At 46.9% G+C, this 17497-nt stretch overlaps 1 protein-coding gene across 2 annotated transcripts in view; it reads right to left on the reverse strand.

Annotated features, from left to right (window-relative positions):
• The window catches only part of STUM (stum, mechanosensory transduction mediator homolog), a 49801-nt gene that overhangs the window by 9791 nt on the left and 22513 nt on the right, over positions 1 to 17497 (reverse strand). For both annotated transcript variants that reach the window (XM_086745693.1, XM_086745694.1), the window contains exon 2: positions 4577 to 4756. In XM_086745693.1, coding sequence (XP_086601819.1) covers positions 4577 to 4756 — 180 coding nt within the window. The remainder of the gene's footprint in view (positions 1 to 4576; positions 4757 to 17497) is intronic.

Consider the following 17497-nt stretch of genomic DNA (forward strand, 5'->3'; position numbering starts at 1 on the left):
GTCCCCATCCTGTGACATCACAAGCGACAGCACCTTTGCACATTCGTGCAAGTTGTTAATTCGGAAGCCAGAAGCTGAGTGAGGGTTTCTTTCACCAGGCTCGACTTCTTGGCTGCGTTCACTGGAGGCGAAACAACTCCTGTACAAACAGTCCCTGACTTCTGTCCCCTACGCCACCTGTGTGTGACATTACTGTATTGATTTCTGAGGTACTTCTGTCAAAAAATGGCACAAAACCTTTTATAACAAGCTCTGAGCGGCTAGGGAGTTCCTGGAAAGGCCGCTCCTCGGCGTTCGTTCTGCACACAGCTAACACAGACGTGTGCTGCGTGGGCTGGGGACAAGGTGTGCCTTCAGCAGAGGGGAAACTTGCCCGGAAAGCCTTAGGAGGCCCATTTTCCAGTCGGTCTTGGCCAGCTAATTAGCTCTGTTTTGCCTCAGCTCCGTGCTTCATCCCCACAGCTGTGACAAGGATTTGGAGAAGAGCACGGTGCGGCAGCACTGCCCAGCCACCACCAAAGGTGGCTGCGTATTTGCAGCGGCAAGAGGAGAGCCTAGATTTTTTTTTTTTTTTTTTTTTGCAAAATAATTAAGTACTTCCTTTTAATCTACCTTTGCCTTCAGACAGCAGGTAAAGTGAAGGACAGTTCCCAAAGCCATATGGCTGCTTAAAGAAGATATCAGTGGCGTTTAACGGAGCCAGCTGGCAATTCATTTAAATAAGCAGAGAAAATGCCCTATGCCATTGTGCTGCCAAAAGAAATTAAGTGTGACTGCAAAACTGAATTCAATTAATCTTCCTTCTGGGATTCATCCCGCTAAAAGGCACCTTACAGGAGATGAGGGCTGGATGGGACCCCCTGAGGTCAGCTCGTCTCTTCCTGCATCCCAGCTTGCTCCTAGCAGATGTGGGTCTACCCGCTCTTGGGGTCTTCCAGTGACAAGGAGGGCAGATGTCTTCAGCATTTTGACCTTACTGGAGGGAAAACGTCTCCTCATTTCCACACAGATCTTTCCTGCTGATATTTAAGTCTGTCTTAGGCTAAATTGCTGCCCTCTCACATTTACTAGCCTGACAAACCTCTTCATTGCCTGCTGTCTCATGGTCCTCTGGACTCTCTCCATGTTGTCCACATGAAGTGCAGCCTCCAGAGCTGGCCACAAGCCTGGCCACAGCTTTACCTGTGCCAAGAAAGGTGAGGGCACCACTTAATGTCCCACAGGCTCTGCTCCTACCTGCCAGAGTGGTGTTTGTTCCCTCCACAGCAATGTACTCCTGTGCAGCTTGTGACTCACTGCAGCCACCACATCCTTCTCTGAAAAACAAGTTGTTCCCTAGTGTGTATTTATGCAGTTGATTAATCCTTCCTCGGTACCTTGGACTTGTCTCTACTGAGTAGCATTTATTATTTTCAGACCATTTCTTCAATTTGCTTGAATCCGGACACTGCCCTGACTGTGCTGGCCATCCTTGCCACCACCAGAGGTGTCGGGCTGGTAAGCCCCTTCTCCGGTCTGTCATCAAGCCATGAATGAAAATACTGAACAGAGCTGGATTCAGGACGGACCTTTCAACACGCCTCTCCTTATGCCTTCCCAGTTCAGGAAAATGCATTCGGAGAACAGTTCTCAAGTGTATGTTCACGCAGATCACATCTCCCTGGATTGTTGGTGGGAATGCTGTGTGAGATGGTGTCAGCAGCTGAAAGTCAGGAGGGATGGCTGACTGCTGCCGCCACTCGCAAAATGAATTCCTTTGCCACAGAAGAGAATCAAGCCAGTCTGACATAGCTTGCTCTGGACAAACCCAGGCTGATTTTGTTTCTTTTTATTTTCTAAATGCATGAAAGTCACTTGTTTGATTACTTGTTCCAGGAATTGAAGTAAACCTGATTGGGCTATAATTCTTCTTCTTTTCCTCTCATTAAAGGCAGTATGACATTATCCCCAAAGCTTTCCCCTTGGAGCAGGCTCCCCCTTTTAACAGCAGAGAACCAGCACTAGAAGATGAAAAAACCACCACGAGCCTCCCTAACTCCCACCCAGCTTTCTACTGGCTAATAGACAGGTAGGCCCCTGACCCAGGGAGTGAGGCACTCATCCCATCCCTCAGGGAAAGCTGGAGTGGAGACCCCAAGCCCTGGCTGCTTCCCACCCTTCTCCTCACTTCTCCCCCGCATCAGCTTACGCACCACTCGTTGTGCCTTGCGTCTAGCCCATCAGAATCATATGGCACCCTCACAGGGACACATTTCAAGGTAAGGAAGACTGGAGGTGGGCAGTCGTTTCACATTTTTTTAACTATTTGCCACTTGCATGCAGATTCAGGTTGCAACGGTGTGCAATTTCTGCCCCATGTATCAAATAGTTTGTTTGCACACAAACAAAACCCAACCAAAGCAAATTGTTCCCTGGCAGTGTTCTTAAACGAAATGTCTTATTTCTTGCACTTGAAACATTGTTTCCTTTTAAAGTTATTACTTTTTTTTTTTAAACATGAAAGCAAATTATGAAAAAACAAACTATTTTGGGTCTGACGGGGCTGTTTGATCCAGCTGGGAGCAATTGATCACTTCTGTTCTTCGTGTTGATTGAAAAATTAGGTTTTTGTTTTGTTCTCCATCAACCAAGAGCTGCTTTATTTAGCCATTATTTTGTCTGCATGGTAAGTAATCTTAAAACCCAGCTATCTAATGAAACTGCCAAAGGGCTGCAACTTGTCAGATGGTTAACATAAGACACATTGACTCCTCATGCCCTTCTGCACTGCTACCAGAGAGGCTGGGATGAAATACTGTTGCTATGGTCGGGAACTTCTTGGCTGAGCATCCCCACCACACACTGCTCACCCACCCTCTGCCTCCCAAACTGGTGCAGTCCAGCCAGGTGTGGGGAACAGCTTTGGGGTAATACTTCCAAGCTGTATGGTATTCCCTAGCAACCAAACTGGAAAGTCAGTAAGGCCTTCCTAAGCCCCAGCCTCTCTACCTGGAGGACTATAATAGCAAGTCATGGTTTCATCTCTAGCTCTTTATGTGGACAGATGCCTTCCTGCCTCTCCCCACAGCTGCAGAACTGGGTCCTGCCAGACAGCGAACCGACACGGAGGCTGTCCAGCAGAGGAACAGTAGAAGAGCGTATGATTATGAACACGTAATTATGGGATTACATACAAATTGGGCAGATTCTTAAAGACATGTCACAGATGCACATTGATCCACAATTTATCCTCAGAAATGACATGGGCTACCCCTGCTCTGTGGGTACATCTGAGAGGAAGCTTGGCAGGGGGCTTGCAGGGAAAAGCAAAGGACAGTGCTGCCTTTGTCCTGAGGAAAGTCTTTTTCCTCGCTTATGTTCAGGTTTTTAATATCCATCGTTCACTCTGTGTGGGGATTGCCCTTAACTCAGCCTGTAAATTGAAGCTGGCTCAGAAATTAGCAGCTGTTTTGGTGAGAGGGTTTAACCCCCGGGTTTGGCAGCTGAAGATGTTCACTGGTTTCCTGCTGTTGTTTTCCATTTTATCCATTTCATCTTTAGGCAGGTGCCTGGCAATTTCCTGAGATTCTCTCTCCTCCTCTGTCATGCAGCCATAGATGTCATCAGCAGAGATGACAAAGTGGAGTCCCTTCAAACCAAAAAGGAAAAGCTGCTGGTAAGATGTTCTCCGGGAGAAGCACTTGCTTTGGGGCAATGCTCAACAGCCTCTGCCAGCCTTTGGAAAGGGGAGTGGGGTCTTGCAGGTGCAATCAGCACCCCGAGTTGTGGGCTGCATCTGGCTTTAGAGGCAAGGTGAGGCTGTCACCTTAATTCTCTGTGACATAATACGGGTGATATGACACAGATGAGATACAACTTTTACACCAGCAAAAGTCTTTAGCAGGTAAAGTTACAGAGCCTGTATTCTAGATTGGTAATAAATACTAACTGAGTAACCTAAATTACGTCTGTTTAAAAAAGGATTCCTCTCTGCTTCCTCTAGACTGATGTTTTGGAGGCTCCTTAAAGAGTGTAGGGGAAATCCTAGAAGCAGCTAAACGGTCCTGCTCAGCCCAAGAACTTGGTGTGAAACATGAAAAAAAAAACCTTTTGGTAAACATATTCTGGGGAGGGTCCAGGAGAGTCCTCAGGGCTCTTCTGGGGACAGCTGGGCCTGTGTGCTCCCTGGGAGCAGAACTGGCCTCACGGGAAGGTCTTGCTAACTGTAGAGATGCAGCCAGAATCATGAGGGAGAAAGGGGCCTTCTTGTTCAAACACACAGGCGGATGCAACCAGGGCAGAAGGAGCTCCCGACAGCAGAGTTCACAGTGCTAGGGGTCTCACCCCTTTCTGCAGGGGAAAGAAAGATCCTCACCCAGGTGGTGGGATGGAAGGCTCTTCCAGATGTGCCACAGGGCCCATCCCAACTGCCTCCCAGCAATTCCTTTGCCTACTGTGTTTCTCATGGACCTGCAGAGCCCATCCTGCGGCTCTTCTTCCCTACAGTGGAGCCCGATGGCTTGCAGGGGCATTAGCTGGGACCCAGCAACACGGCCATGGAGGGGAGAAGTCAGGGCGGTGAGTGCGCTGTACTTACTTGCAAGAATGACCATGTCCATCCCCCAAAATATACTCATAATCCAGCCAACCATCACGATTGCCGTCAGGATCTGAATCAGAGCAGCAGCAATGTTCAGCCAGAACACACAACACTTGTGCCTGTCGGGGAGGTCGGTCCGGGCTCCGCACAGCACGGTGAAAGCAGACACAAATGTTCCTAGGGAGAGAGCAGCAACAAAAAAGACCAGTGAAAGCCACAGCTTTGTGCCAAATTCCCTCCCTTAGACCCACTTCTCATAGCATCCCACTTCTTGTGCTCCCACTGCAGTGCTGAAAAGCTGGAAACGCTTTACAGGAGGACAAACGGAGGCACAGCCACTCAAACAAGCTACCGTCTCCCATTGTATTACATTGATACATACATTGGAAAACCAGGACACTCTTTGGGTTTTGGCTCCTTCCTCCACCCACCCAACAGTAGCCACTTATGCACTGCAGACAGTTTGCAAGGGAGTGCTGTGTGTCCGTGGAAATACCAGTCTACCTTTCTTCTGCCTGGTGGATCTCTCTTGTGGAGAACATTTACTACATAGAAGCCCTAAAAGAGAGAATTGCACCCAGAGTTAGAGCTGGCTCTAGGACTGGTTCTAGAAATCTGTATGGGTCTGGCAGTCTGTTGTTATTCACAAATACTGCTCTAGAAGGAGCACACACAAAAAAAAAGGGGTGCTAACGTGGCACTGCATCTTCACACAATGCTTTCCACAGTCACAAGCTGTTACCTGAGAACATGTTTTAACAAGGCAGAAGCAGCTAAGCCAGGGCTGGAGCCAGGAGAGCTGGTGTCACAGCCCTTGGCTCTGCTTGAGACAATCTTACAAAACTTGCAAACACCTTTCAGACTTCCTAAAACAATTCAGATGAAGCATCTTCTTGATGTATGAAAGTTAAAGCTGGGGGAAAAAACCGACACCACAGCAGCCTTTACAAAGACTCTTCCTGAATTTACCCCCTTGGACAAGCCTGATCATTTATTAGCAGCTGATGTGCTGGGCCTGTGGCCAGCTGAAACCCACAGCTCAGGGAAGCCTAGTCTGTCCCACAACCAACCTGCAGAAATACACGGTATGGGCAAAGAGCAGGAGAGACTGTTTCTAACCCCTATAATGTACGAGCTGTTGGCCAGGAGGTTCAGTCACCTGATCTAAGAATACATTTCAACACCCCTCATCATTATGAATTGTCTTTGGGGTTTTTTTAAACACAAATACAGCATTGCTAAGGTAGGTACAAAGTTGTAATTTGGATAGTACTGGATAACGTGGTTCTGTGAAATGCTTTCTTTAATGAATGTCTTGAATTAAGAATCTTGCAGCATGATGTCCAGTGGTTTCTGCAATAATTGCCCTTTTTCCTATCAAAGGATGGAAGCCTGCAAATGCCCTGTAAGATGTGAATGAAGGAGCTCATCTTCAATGCACACAAGTGCCTTGTTGAACTCAGGAGGAAGTCCCTTGGTTTGACTGAAGACAGGAAGGAAACGCTCAGTTTACACCCTTCCAGAAGACCTCACCAGACAGAGGGAGCAGAAGCATCTGGTTAGGAGCAAAATACTGTTTTGTCCTGTACTGCCAGGGTGGTGAAAGAGATAATCTCTTCCATTGCTGCCTCCTCTTCAGTGGGTCACAAGGATAACAGGCAGTTAAGATGAGGAAATGCCAGGGAAGGCTGGCTACAGCCTATTTTTAATCTCACCATCCTCTGCAGGCTTCAACTCCAGCATCTTCCTAACACTCCACCAGCTCCTAAAACCCCACTCATCTTGCCGCCGCTGGCTCAATCTGATTTCGTACTCCCACCCACTCCCTTTGCCGCATGCTGAAGCTGGGTGCAGAGCAGCCGCAAAGCGGCACCGCGGCGGAGGGGAGTGGGTGAGCGCTGCTGGGGAGGCAGCCCTACAGCAGAGAATCACATCACCGGCAAAGAGAGGGGGTAGCACCTTCTCCCACGTGAGACATCCCCCCCCCAGGCTTTGTCCTCTAACTGTTTGGCTTTCATGGGCAGGGTTTCACCCTCTTTTCCACCAAAACAAAAGGGTCAGCACAGGGGAAAAGGGGAAAAGGGGAAATAATTTTAATACCAAAGGATGTTGTGTAAGCCTCGCCGTGGCTTGTTAAAAGAAAGGCTGTCTTCTGCTCTGTGGCTTTGTCTTCTATGTCTTCTGTGTCCTCCGTGTGGGATTACATGAGATCTCTGCCCCGCTTCACCTATCTTTTTCTTCCTTTATAGTGTCTCCAAAGCAGAAGGAAGCCTGGAATATTCCCCCGTGCTTCCTGAAACTGTTGTCTGCAAAGTTACACCACAGCACTCTCCGAGATTAAATATGGATTGAGGCAAGATCAGAAAATGGGTGTTTACATTTTCCCATCAGGATGCGAAATCTTGCCAAATGGAAATGCATGTCTCCTTTTAAAATGAAAATTAAAATCTTCCCCTCTTGCCTTACCTTTAACTCTTCCAAGATGTGTTACAAAAAAAAAGGTCATAAATGAGCAATAATTCTTAAACTACAGCTTCAAATCCTTCCAGTGAAGCTTTTAAGATTTTTACATCATTGAAGTGAGGTGCTGAATTAGCTAATTAATCCCCCAAACAGCACAGTGACTAAGCTCATGTCTAGTCCCATTGAGAAGGGAATAAAGCAGACAAAGCAGTTAAGTGTGCCTCTCTGGACAGGGAATTGATCCAGAAACTAGGATTAAAATCTCATGAACCTTGCCTTCTGACTCCCTTTTCAAGCTGCTTGCCTACTCACGGGAGCCAATTTATTTTCCAGTGCCAGTGCATTTTCTTTATTAATGATGATTAGCTAATCTTTGAGGGGTTGTTGGCATTTTTAAATGCAAGACCTGAGAGATGCCGGCAGACATAAGGTGAAAGTAGTCTTCTCTAGTCCTCATGTGCTTTAAAATGTGAAACAAAAGAGTCTTAAATGCATTTGTCAAGGTAGATGATTTCCCCTTAAGAAGCCGTTGTGGTTACACATTGCCGAATATGGAAGCGTTTGCATCTGGAAGCAGAGAGGTGGAGAGGAGGAGGAGGAAGGCAAGTGCACTGTATCTGCTGATACCACCTGGCTGCGTCGGAGCTGGGGCACCGAACCGTTTCCCTTCCTGACCAAGCATTCGAGTGCTGGTAGACCTACAGCCTAGCGATCATAAACTCGGTAGGCAAACCCCAGCTGGGATGATGTTGGTCAAATAAATCAGCTGTCTAACAAGGTCTTGGGCTGTGAGCGCAACCAGCAAAAACAAACTGCTACCTTCGCAAGCAGATGTAAACTAAAATCCCCTACAGCTATGCCAGCATAACAGACATAAATTATATGAAGCTTTTCTGATATCTTCCCAACAAAAAATACCCTGAACACAGTAAATTCTAAACTGTGAATTAACACAGCCTCTTTAGTGACAGAGGAGAGGCGCTGGAGAGAAAACGTCCTACACTACCTAACAAGTCTGTTAGTTCAGCCTCATGGGGCAGGAGGCCCCACTGCAGACAGCCGGCCAAGCCGTGCAGCCCACCAGCACCCGGAGCTAGCTTATACCGGGGGCTGGACAGAGGGACGGGTGGGCGCCAAGGTTTGCCATTCTGCGGCAGCTGCGGGGCAGAGGGCGAAGGTGCCACACACAACGAGGCTGGGAAGGGATGAGAAGCCGAGCTTTCTCTTTCAGCTCATCTTGTCTCACTTGGGGCAGTGTGGGCACCCACACGGTACTGGGGAAGGGATGAGAGCCCTGGGAGCCTGTGTTTGCTTCTGCTGTCGACAGAACCAGGGTATTTTTAGATTACACCAGTAAATATGGAAAGCTTTTTGTGTTCAACAGTTTAACCCATTGAACATGAAGGCGGTGTGTTATCTGTAGACAACACTGTAATGGAAGAGACAAATGAGGGGGGTTTTGCCCATTCTCTCCTCTCCGGACCATTGTCACACACAATAAAGTCCCCTCTCCAGTTTATGCTGGTACCCTGGCAGCCATGGCCTTCCCAAGAGCATCACCTGCTGGTTCGTGGCCTCACAGAGCACACCAAAACAGTACGAGAGAGGAATAGTTTTGCTGTTTTTTCTCTTAGAGGAAAAACTGATAGCTTGAAGAGAGCTCTGCTGGCTTATTACTGTTTGGGTCACTCTTCTGGGGTGGAGGAAGACACGAGGTCAAGCCCACGGCCTGTCCTGCGCACAGTCTCTGCTGGGCTGAGTGCAACAGTGGCTGTGTTATGGAATACCTTAAGCTGCATGGGAGAAGTTTTTCTTTCTGTTTTTGCAAGAAAACCTATCGTGGGCACTCCTGCAGGAGCTTCAGCCAGACACAAAGCTTGGCATGTTTCATGTGGAGGACCTGGCTGTGAGCAAACATCTGATGGCACCTTCCCAGAAACATCAGAAGTGGGAGCCTGGTTGGAGCCAGGTTGCAAACCAGAGGGAGACGAGACACAGATAGCCACAATGTAAGTAATTCGAGCACACAGACAACTTGTTAGTGGGCTTCCCACTGACTACCAGATATCTGAAACTCCACAACAGAAAGGATCTACCTCTGCTGCAAGGAAATCACATCTGACGAGCTGCCCTGTTCCAGGTGGGGGAACAGAAGCCCAAATTACTGGAGTAACAGGCAGCATGTGGAGCAGCTGCTGCTGGTTGTGGTCCCTACCCTACAAAAGCCTGGAGCCAGGGAGGGGCTGGGAGATGCCCCTTCCTCTTCTTGTGAGTCTGGAGGTAGTTTAAGGTGGTCCACCATAGCACTGAGAGTGAATAAGGCAGTAGAATGGTGCCTCTTTTCCTGCTCCTGGAGGGAAAAATGGGACCATGTCACAACTCAGGAGCTGGAGCACAGCTGCAGGTAAGCACAGGGAAGGATGGGAAGGAGAGGGAAATGAAACTTGAGGTGTCTGTGGGAGCAAGGAAGGCTGTTGGATTGATAGTGGGAGATGTAGTTAATGAGTGTGTATTTTGTGGGTATGAGATGTAGCTGTATTGTGTCAGGGGAGTGCTCTGTGTGGGGACATGTCTGATGTGTCTCTGAATTCTTTTAAGTAAAATGATTATTAGCTGTCACTAAACAGTGTTGGCAGGTATATGAGGTAGATGTTGTGGATGTGCTGAAAATTCATGAGACATGCTTGAGTTCTTGCTTGTGTGAGTCAGAAAAACTGTGAGAGAAGGATAACAAGAATTACACTTGTTCTCTTGGTGTTAGAGCAAATGTGGTATCTATTGGCCAAGACATCCTTGGCTTTTAAGTGTTGTGAACTTGTTTCTGTGCTCTAGTCTGAGCTGTAAGGAGTTCTTCAGTTGTGGAGACCTCTCATCCTTGCCATCAATCCATGTGCTGAGCTGTAGTCCTTTGAGTTATGACGAGAGAAAGAGAATGACTAAAACTTGTCCAAGAAAGGGCTATAGCAGTGTCTGCTGATGCTGAAAACTCTTCCCCTCTGCTTAGGTGGGTAGAGCTGGACTTTAACACTGAGGCTGGTTATCTGCTGAAGCTTCCTAAAGCATGGAATTGTTTGTGTCTTTGCTTGTGAAAACAGATGCAAAGTAAAACCCCCTGGAAGTGTTCTGGCCAGTGTGAGTCCTCACTAGTGTTGCCTGTTTCCACCTGGCTGGAACTCACTAGGGCTTAGGCTGCATCAGAGAGAACCTGCCAGTGCAGGTGTTATCATCTCTTGAGATAAGAGTGGTTTTTTTCCCAGCTGATCACAGCTCTCTGAACAGAAAAGGCTAGTCCAGAACAGCATTTGATGTACCTCTGTGTGTGAACTACTATAGCTTTTGCAGTTTGTGAGTGCAGTGCTCTTGTCAGGGTCTCCACCATGCCTCCTCTTCCCAAGGCTTACTCAGAGAGGTGCAATTGTGGGCAGGGGGCATGCAGTGGATCTCTCTGGTTTGCAGCAAAAGTGGAGGTGTGGCAGGCTGGAGGGCTTCCTCCTGAGGAAGATAACCATTCTCAAGTATGTGGGCCCAGCTCTGTGGCCAGATGCACCCTTTGTCAGCAGGTGTTTTCCCACCTAGTCTCCTCAGAGATGGGAAGCAAGCAAGCAATGGAAGAAGCAAAGCCACTGGCCATTCAGTCCCCTTTGAAAATAGGTGCACACAACTACAGCTGACCTACTGAAGCAGAGCATCCAGCTGACATGTCTGTGGCCTTCTTGCACCAAGCAGCTTGGGAGCGCTGGAGAACTCAGGCTGCTGCTACGGGCTGGGGCCAGTGCTTAGTCCAGAATACAGAAGCTGTCATGTACATAGTGGTTCTTCACCTGTTAGTGGGTGCTGGACTTCTTTCTCTCAAAATATAAAGAATGTAGAGATGGCAAGACTGCGACACAAGGCTGCAGCATCAGCAAGGTTTGGGTGTCTCGTTGAAGAGAATATGCAACCTGAGTGTTAGTGGTATCTCCAACATCCTTCCCCATGTAGTTCACTTCAGATGTGGAAATAAGCCAGGCCTCGGTGCAATTACCTGGTTTTCTTCTAGAAATAATGGTAGTTTAGGCCAACATCTCAAAAGCTTGAGTTTTAAGCTAAAGTTTGATTAAACAGCAGCTTTCTTCCCCTTTCCAATATCCATACAGACCAAAGCCTACCCCTGCCAAAAACAGTGCAAGAGGGCTAGGACAGATAGGTAGCTTTAACAATTTGAGGGGGAAGAAAAGCAGGAGCAGCGGACATCTGGGAAAACAAAAGGCTGGCTTGGTCGCAGGCTGCACCTCTTGGAATTGTAAATCTGAATCCCATGTGCACAGGCAAGGTGTAACAAGCACTGTTGCAAGGTGGGAACAGACGTCTGATGTGCAGACACCCAGCAGCAGTCTTGTGCAGAGCAGTTCTGGGCAGGACCTGGGCGAGAACCACGGTAGCTGAAGGGTCGGAGAGGGAGAAGAGAAAGAAAAGGAAAAGAGAGTGGAGGCAGCAAATGTGACAGAAGCTAGATGTTGCCATGGAGAGTAGCTCATGAATTTTCCTCTGTGGCCTGCTATTAACAAAGCTTTGTGTAGCTTCTGCCAGTATGTTGTTTTTATTTTCCCCCTTCCACACTGGAAGGATGTTCAAAGTGAATTCTGTCTCTGTCCAGTCCTTTTAGTATCACTACGGACAAAAATACACAGTTGCTTGACAAGTGGGAGCTGGCACTTGCAATTCTTGTCTCCGCAGGATTTGATCCAACTCCCAAGTCTGCAGAAGGCAAGCTGCGTAGAGGATTATCTTTCTGGTTTCCCTACATACATGAAAAATGTCCAGCATGTCCTAAAGCATTATATGCCCAAAGCTGATCACAACTGTGTCACTACATCGCTGTAGCTCCTGCACCGAGCCAGTGAGTGCTCTGCATCTCTTTGTTATCAGTTGGTTTGTGTCATGTGGTCAGAACAGACTTGACAGTGTTTATGTAGCATCTACAGAAGACGGCCCACGTGCAATTAAGATAGCACTGCCTTTGCATCAAAAATGAGATTTTTTTTTTTTCCCCTCATATTTAATGCCTTAGAAAAAGTTAACTCTTTTGAAAATGCAGACTTGTTTAATGCTAACTTCAAAACATGACTGCAGCAAACTTTCACAGACTTCCAAATCTAAAAATACACAGCGAAATCTTGAATTACATGGGGGGTGCTGCATGGAGGTGAAGTGACTTACTAAAGCTTTAATTATACATGGAGCCATCAGCATTATTTTTACTCTGCAACACTGCAATGTTTTGAACGCTGAAGAGCAGCCACCCATAAATAGTGAGATTGCAGTACAGCTTGTTCCACTGCCAGACATTCCACAATCCTTGGGTGAAGTTTTCCAATCCAGTTCTAAGGTTTAATTCTGTTGACTTGATGTTTAAAATTAAGGTGTGCTTGAAGTACTTAAGAGTGGAGAATATCTGCTGAATGATGATGCAGGGCCCAACTGCATAATCCTCCATGGTGAGCAGACCTCAGACTTCTTCCAGGAGTTGCTGTTGCTGAATTATTTTTGCAAGTTGTACCTACCTGACTCACAAACTATTTTTTTCTCCTCTTGTATAAAAGATGCAGTCCCAGAACTGCCACTGACATTTTTGCATCATGCTTTATAATAGTATGAACCACTGGAGAGAACACGTAATTTCCCAGAAGTAAAGGGAAGAAAAAATATTGCTACACAGAAAGCTAGACATAGGAAGTGGGAAGGGTACATCAAGCAATACCTACCACATACAGTCACAGAAAACTAATTGCTTAAGATAAGCTCATCTACACCAGGAGTATCATCTTTTGCCATACTTCTGAGATAACATGCCACAAGGATAAATTCTTTGCTGCTTATCACAGTATTTTAGCTGATGCTCAGGTCAACTCTCTGAACACAACAGCAATCTGTTGTTTTCTCTTAGCTTCTTCCTGATGTAATGCTAGTAACAGTCATCTTCCTTCCTGACCTGTTCTAGTTCCTGTTTGGGTCACTTGAGTCCCTGGCTGTCCCAGTCGTGCTGTAGCTATTCACTACACCTGTCCTGCTGACTGTGGTGGTACAGAGACATGCTCCGTTGGATGTAGAGAAGTCATCCTTTGGGCACAGCGAGCAGTTTGAGCTCTGCATAGACTATTCTGGCTTGCTTCTTGCCCACAGCTAGACTGGCTTGGTTAAAGCTAGTATGGCTCCCTAGTAGCAGTCTGCAGTTTCTAAGGTAGATGTTTGCTATGAAGCAGACCATAGGCTGCCTACACATTACAGATGGGGAACAAAGAACCAGGGAGGCTAAATGACCATGTCCCCTGTTCTGCTGCTAGCCAGGGGCACCACTATTAAAAGAACTGAGACACTACAGCCTTGTTTCTGCTTGATGCTTACTTTTTTCTTTGCTAATGGAATGAGGAGAGAATTTTAATTAATTAGTGTCCTTATTAAGTATGCCAGCATTGAGAGAAATAATGTAGTTGGCTTCCAATTAAAGAACAAACATAAGGGAGAACAAAAGGCATGATCACCATTTACAGCATAGGGCACTGTGCTATAAGCTTATCCACCCTAAGTGGACATGCTCCTGTTGCTCTGTAATTTTATCACAACTTAAAAGCTCTGTTTCATGAAAACAGCTCTACTTGCTGGCTTCTCTCTGCTGTCTCCTGCCATGCAGAACTTTCTGTATTTGTGCTGTCTGCTATTAAACCAGGTGCTTATTCCACCTCATGCTCGCCTCTCCTCCCACCAGCTATCTAGAAACACCAGCTTGGGTGCTTCACCATGGCTCTCCTAGTCCCTGGCTGCTCTGCACCCATCTGCTGCTGGAGCTTGGGATCCATGGGACAGAGGAACCAAGGAGATAGTGGAAGGTTGTTTCTAAAATATCTCTTATTTTTAAGACTGTGATACTAGTTCACAGTTCTCAAGCACCTCCAGAAATCAATGTTCTGTTTTCTTGATGTATGTATAGAAAAAAAAAAAAACCAAACATTAAGCCATACCATTTTATGCTATTGATATTGAAATAATTTGGATGTGGCTTTTCAGCCACAAACCTGGAAGCATCAAGAGCAGAATGTCTGGAGAGAGCCCATCCTTGTTTCAGAGTGGCCATGAAACCATCTTTAAGGAAAGTTTTTTGGCTTACTGACACCTCCAGTTCCTAAAGGCTGTGTAACAGTGAAAAAAACAATGAGGAAAAAAGCTATGGATTCTCAAGAGCTTTCACAAAGGCTCTTGACAATTATGCAGTGATGAACTGAAGTTTATTGTTAATTGTCTGTATCAGGGAAAGCTCTTTCTTGTAGGACACAGTGCAGGAGACACAGGTGTGCATGACCCTCTAGTCTCAACTTCCACACTACTGTGAGGGCTCAGAATGGCACTTGGTGTTTTCCTGGGAGAAGCCAGATCAAATGCTCACTTTTCCTGCCCCTGCCCTCCCACAACTTAACCCAGTGCCATTTGTGCCCATCTCAGGGTGCTCCAATGCAGCAGGCTAAGGGCAGCGTAAGGGTCTCTCTCCCCTATCCTATCTGTCCATGTTCAGCCAAGCAGCTGCAGTTCAAGGTGAGGTTTACAGCTGCACTGCCTCCTCATCTGTTTTTCTGACCACTGCCTTCCAACTAATTCAGCCCTTTGAAGCTACCTAACTGCATTTGCTCTGCTCATGGAAGGACAGATTAACTACTTCTAAAATTCACTGAGTGGTGAATCTGAGCTTGCTGTGATACCCTGGAGTCCTTAAGTGTGAAGACAAATCATGTTAATTAGGGACTACCAAGACACAAGACAAAATTAATCTTATTAGAAAGTTAGATGGGGATGCAGAGCAATTAGAGGCTTTGCTACAGATGAAGACAGCTGAAATACAAGTGTAAAAAAGTGTGCCGGCCCCCAAAATCACCCCAAAGTACAAGTCATCTTTTAAGTAGTACAGGAATGTAAAACAAAACTGACATAAATGTTCAGAGATCTGCAGTGATAAGTGTGCAGGAGGTCAACAAAAGGACCTTTTTTTAATCCAGAAAACTCAGTGCCTGCGTTTTATGAGACAAAGGATCTCGAGTAGGAACATAAAGGGGATGTGATGGAGTTGCACTCTGTAGTCTGGAGGTGCAGGGCTGCATCCAGGAGTTTGGAAAACAGTTTGGGAGACCAGAATTGAGGCCTAGCTTTATAGCTGCTTGCTGAATAATTCTGAAGCTGTAACTTTATTCCTGTACTGCCAGAGTAACATCATTAAGGTGTTAACACTGCTACTTTCAAGTGTCATTTCTATTTAGATAGTCCTTGTTCCAGGAAATTTACCATCTTTCATACACCAAAGATGACAGGGTTATATCCCTGCTGTTCTGTTTAGTGCTCCCATAACTCAAATAGTGACCAGGTCTTGCTTTTAAAGGACAATTTTCACAACAGCACTATTCTTTCTTAAATGAAAGGTAAAGCACTTTACCCACTAAAGCTACTGCAAAGTTGCTGGTTTACTCATGTACATAACATCTGAAATAATTAGGAGATAATGCTTCACATGCTAAATTTGCCTTTGGTACCTTCAGACGATTCAGAGAGATATCATGAAATGAGATGTTTCTTTGTTTACGTAATGGAGAATATAAAGCTGTCTTATCCTATTCAGCAAAACTGTAGGGAACGCTTTCAGCAGCTTAACTTGTATCCATGAAACTTCCCACACTGGCATCCCTAAACAGCAGATACAAACATGATCAATTTTGTAGAAGAGCAGTGTCGGATGAGGAGGACAAGGATCCACACACAGCTGGCTGCAACCAACCCATGCTCTCTTTGGTGAGGAGGGCGGCCACTGTAATTTCAGAGGGGAAGCACATAGCCAGAGTGAGTCTCCACGCATGACCTGCTGTCCTACAGTCTTCTTCCTACGGGGAAGATGAGGAGAAGATCTGAAATCTTCCAGAGTCTCTTTAGCTCCCCATGAAAGGCCCTGGGCAAACCAACATAAGCAAGTCTTTGCTGGCAGCAGAGAAATGAGCTGTGGTACCTCATGTTTGACATCACCCAGTGCAGGCTCCATAAATAGAGCAGATTGGAATGACCTGTGACTTTACGGATTCTGTGAATATGAGCACCAGCCAAGACAAACGGATTCAGCCCAGCTAGCATAGTTTTCTAAAAGGCAGATTTCTTACTAGGGTGGAGAAAATGTGGAGATTATAGAGGCTACTGCAGTGTCTGCATCAACAGGTATCCTGTGACATTGTGGATAAAGACTAGATGACCTCCAAAAGTCTCATCCAGCTTCAGCTAATCTATGATGTTTCAGTAACTTCCGCTACTCTGTGCAAGGCTTAGCTGTTCTATCTCAGTTTCTTTTCCCAGAGCCATGTCCTTCTGCCACTATACAACTAACAGCTCTTGAACATAGGGTTCTTCATGATTTTTCAATTTATTTTTGAAGAGCTGTTCTAGTTCTTAAACATCAGGTGCAATTACTCTCATAGCAGTTGGTATGCCCAAGCAGAAAGTGTGCTTGTGAGTTTCTTATGTCAAAACAGGTGAACTTCAAGTCCTGAGGGAACTAGCGGATGAAGTTGCCAAGCCACTGGCTATCGTATTTGAGAAGTCGTGGCGGTCTGGTGAGGTCCCCGATGACTGGAAGAGAGGGAACATAACCCCCATTTTTAAAAAGGGGAATAAGGAAGACCCAGGTAACTACAGGCCAGTCAGCCTTACCTCTGTGCCTGGCAGGTCATGGAGCAGATTCTCCTGGAAACCATGCTAAGGCACATGGAGAGCAAGGAGGTGGTTGGTGACAGCCAACATGGCTTCACCTAGGGCAGATCGTGCCTGACCAATTTGGTGGCCTTCTATGACGGGGTGACGGCATCGGTGGACAAGGGACGAGCAACTGACATCATCTACCTGGACTTGTGCAAAGCTTTTGACACTGTCCCGCACGACATCCTTCTCTCTAAACTAGAGAGACATGGGTTTGATGGACGGACCACTCGGTGGATAAGGAGTTGGCTGGATGGCCGCACTCAGAGAGTGGTGGTCAACGGCTCAATGTCCATGTGGAGACCGGTCATGAGTGGCGTCCCTCAGGGGTCCGTGCTGGGCCCGGCCCTGTTCAACATCTTTGTCGGCGACATGGACAGTGGGATAGGGTGTCATCGGCGAGCTTGCTGAGGGTGCACTAAGTTGTGTGGTGCTGTCGACACGCTGGAAGGGAGGGATGCCATCCAGAGGGACCTTGACAGGCTGGAGAGGTGGGCCCGTGCCAACCTCATGAAGTCCAACCAGGCCAAGTGCAAGGTCCTGCACCTGGGTCATGGCAATCCCAGGCACAAATACAGGCTGGGCGGGGAATGGATTGAGAGCAGCCCTGAGGAGAAGGACTTGGGAGTGCTGGTGGATGAGAAGCTTAACATGAGCAGGCAATGCGCCCTTGCGGCCCAGAAGGCCAACCGCATCCTG

The sequence above is a fragment of the Chlamydotis macqueenii genome, chromosome 3 (genome assembly GCF_036417535.1).
Source record: "Chlamydotis macqueenii isolate bChlMac1 chromosome 3, bChlMac1.mat, whole genome shotgun sequence".
NCBI lineage: Eukaryota > Metazoa > Chordata > Aves > Otidiformes > Otididae > Chlamydotis > Chlamydotis macqueenii.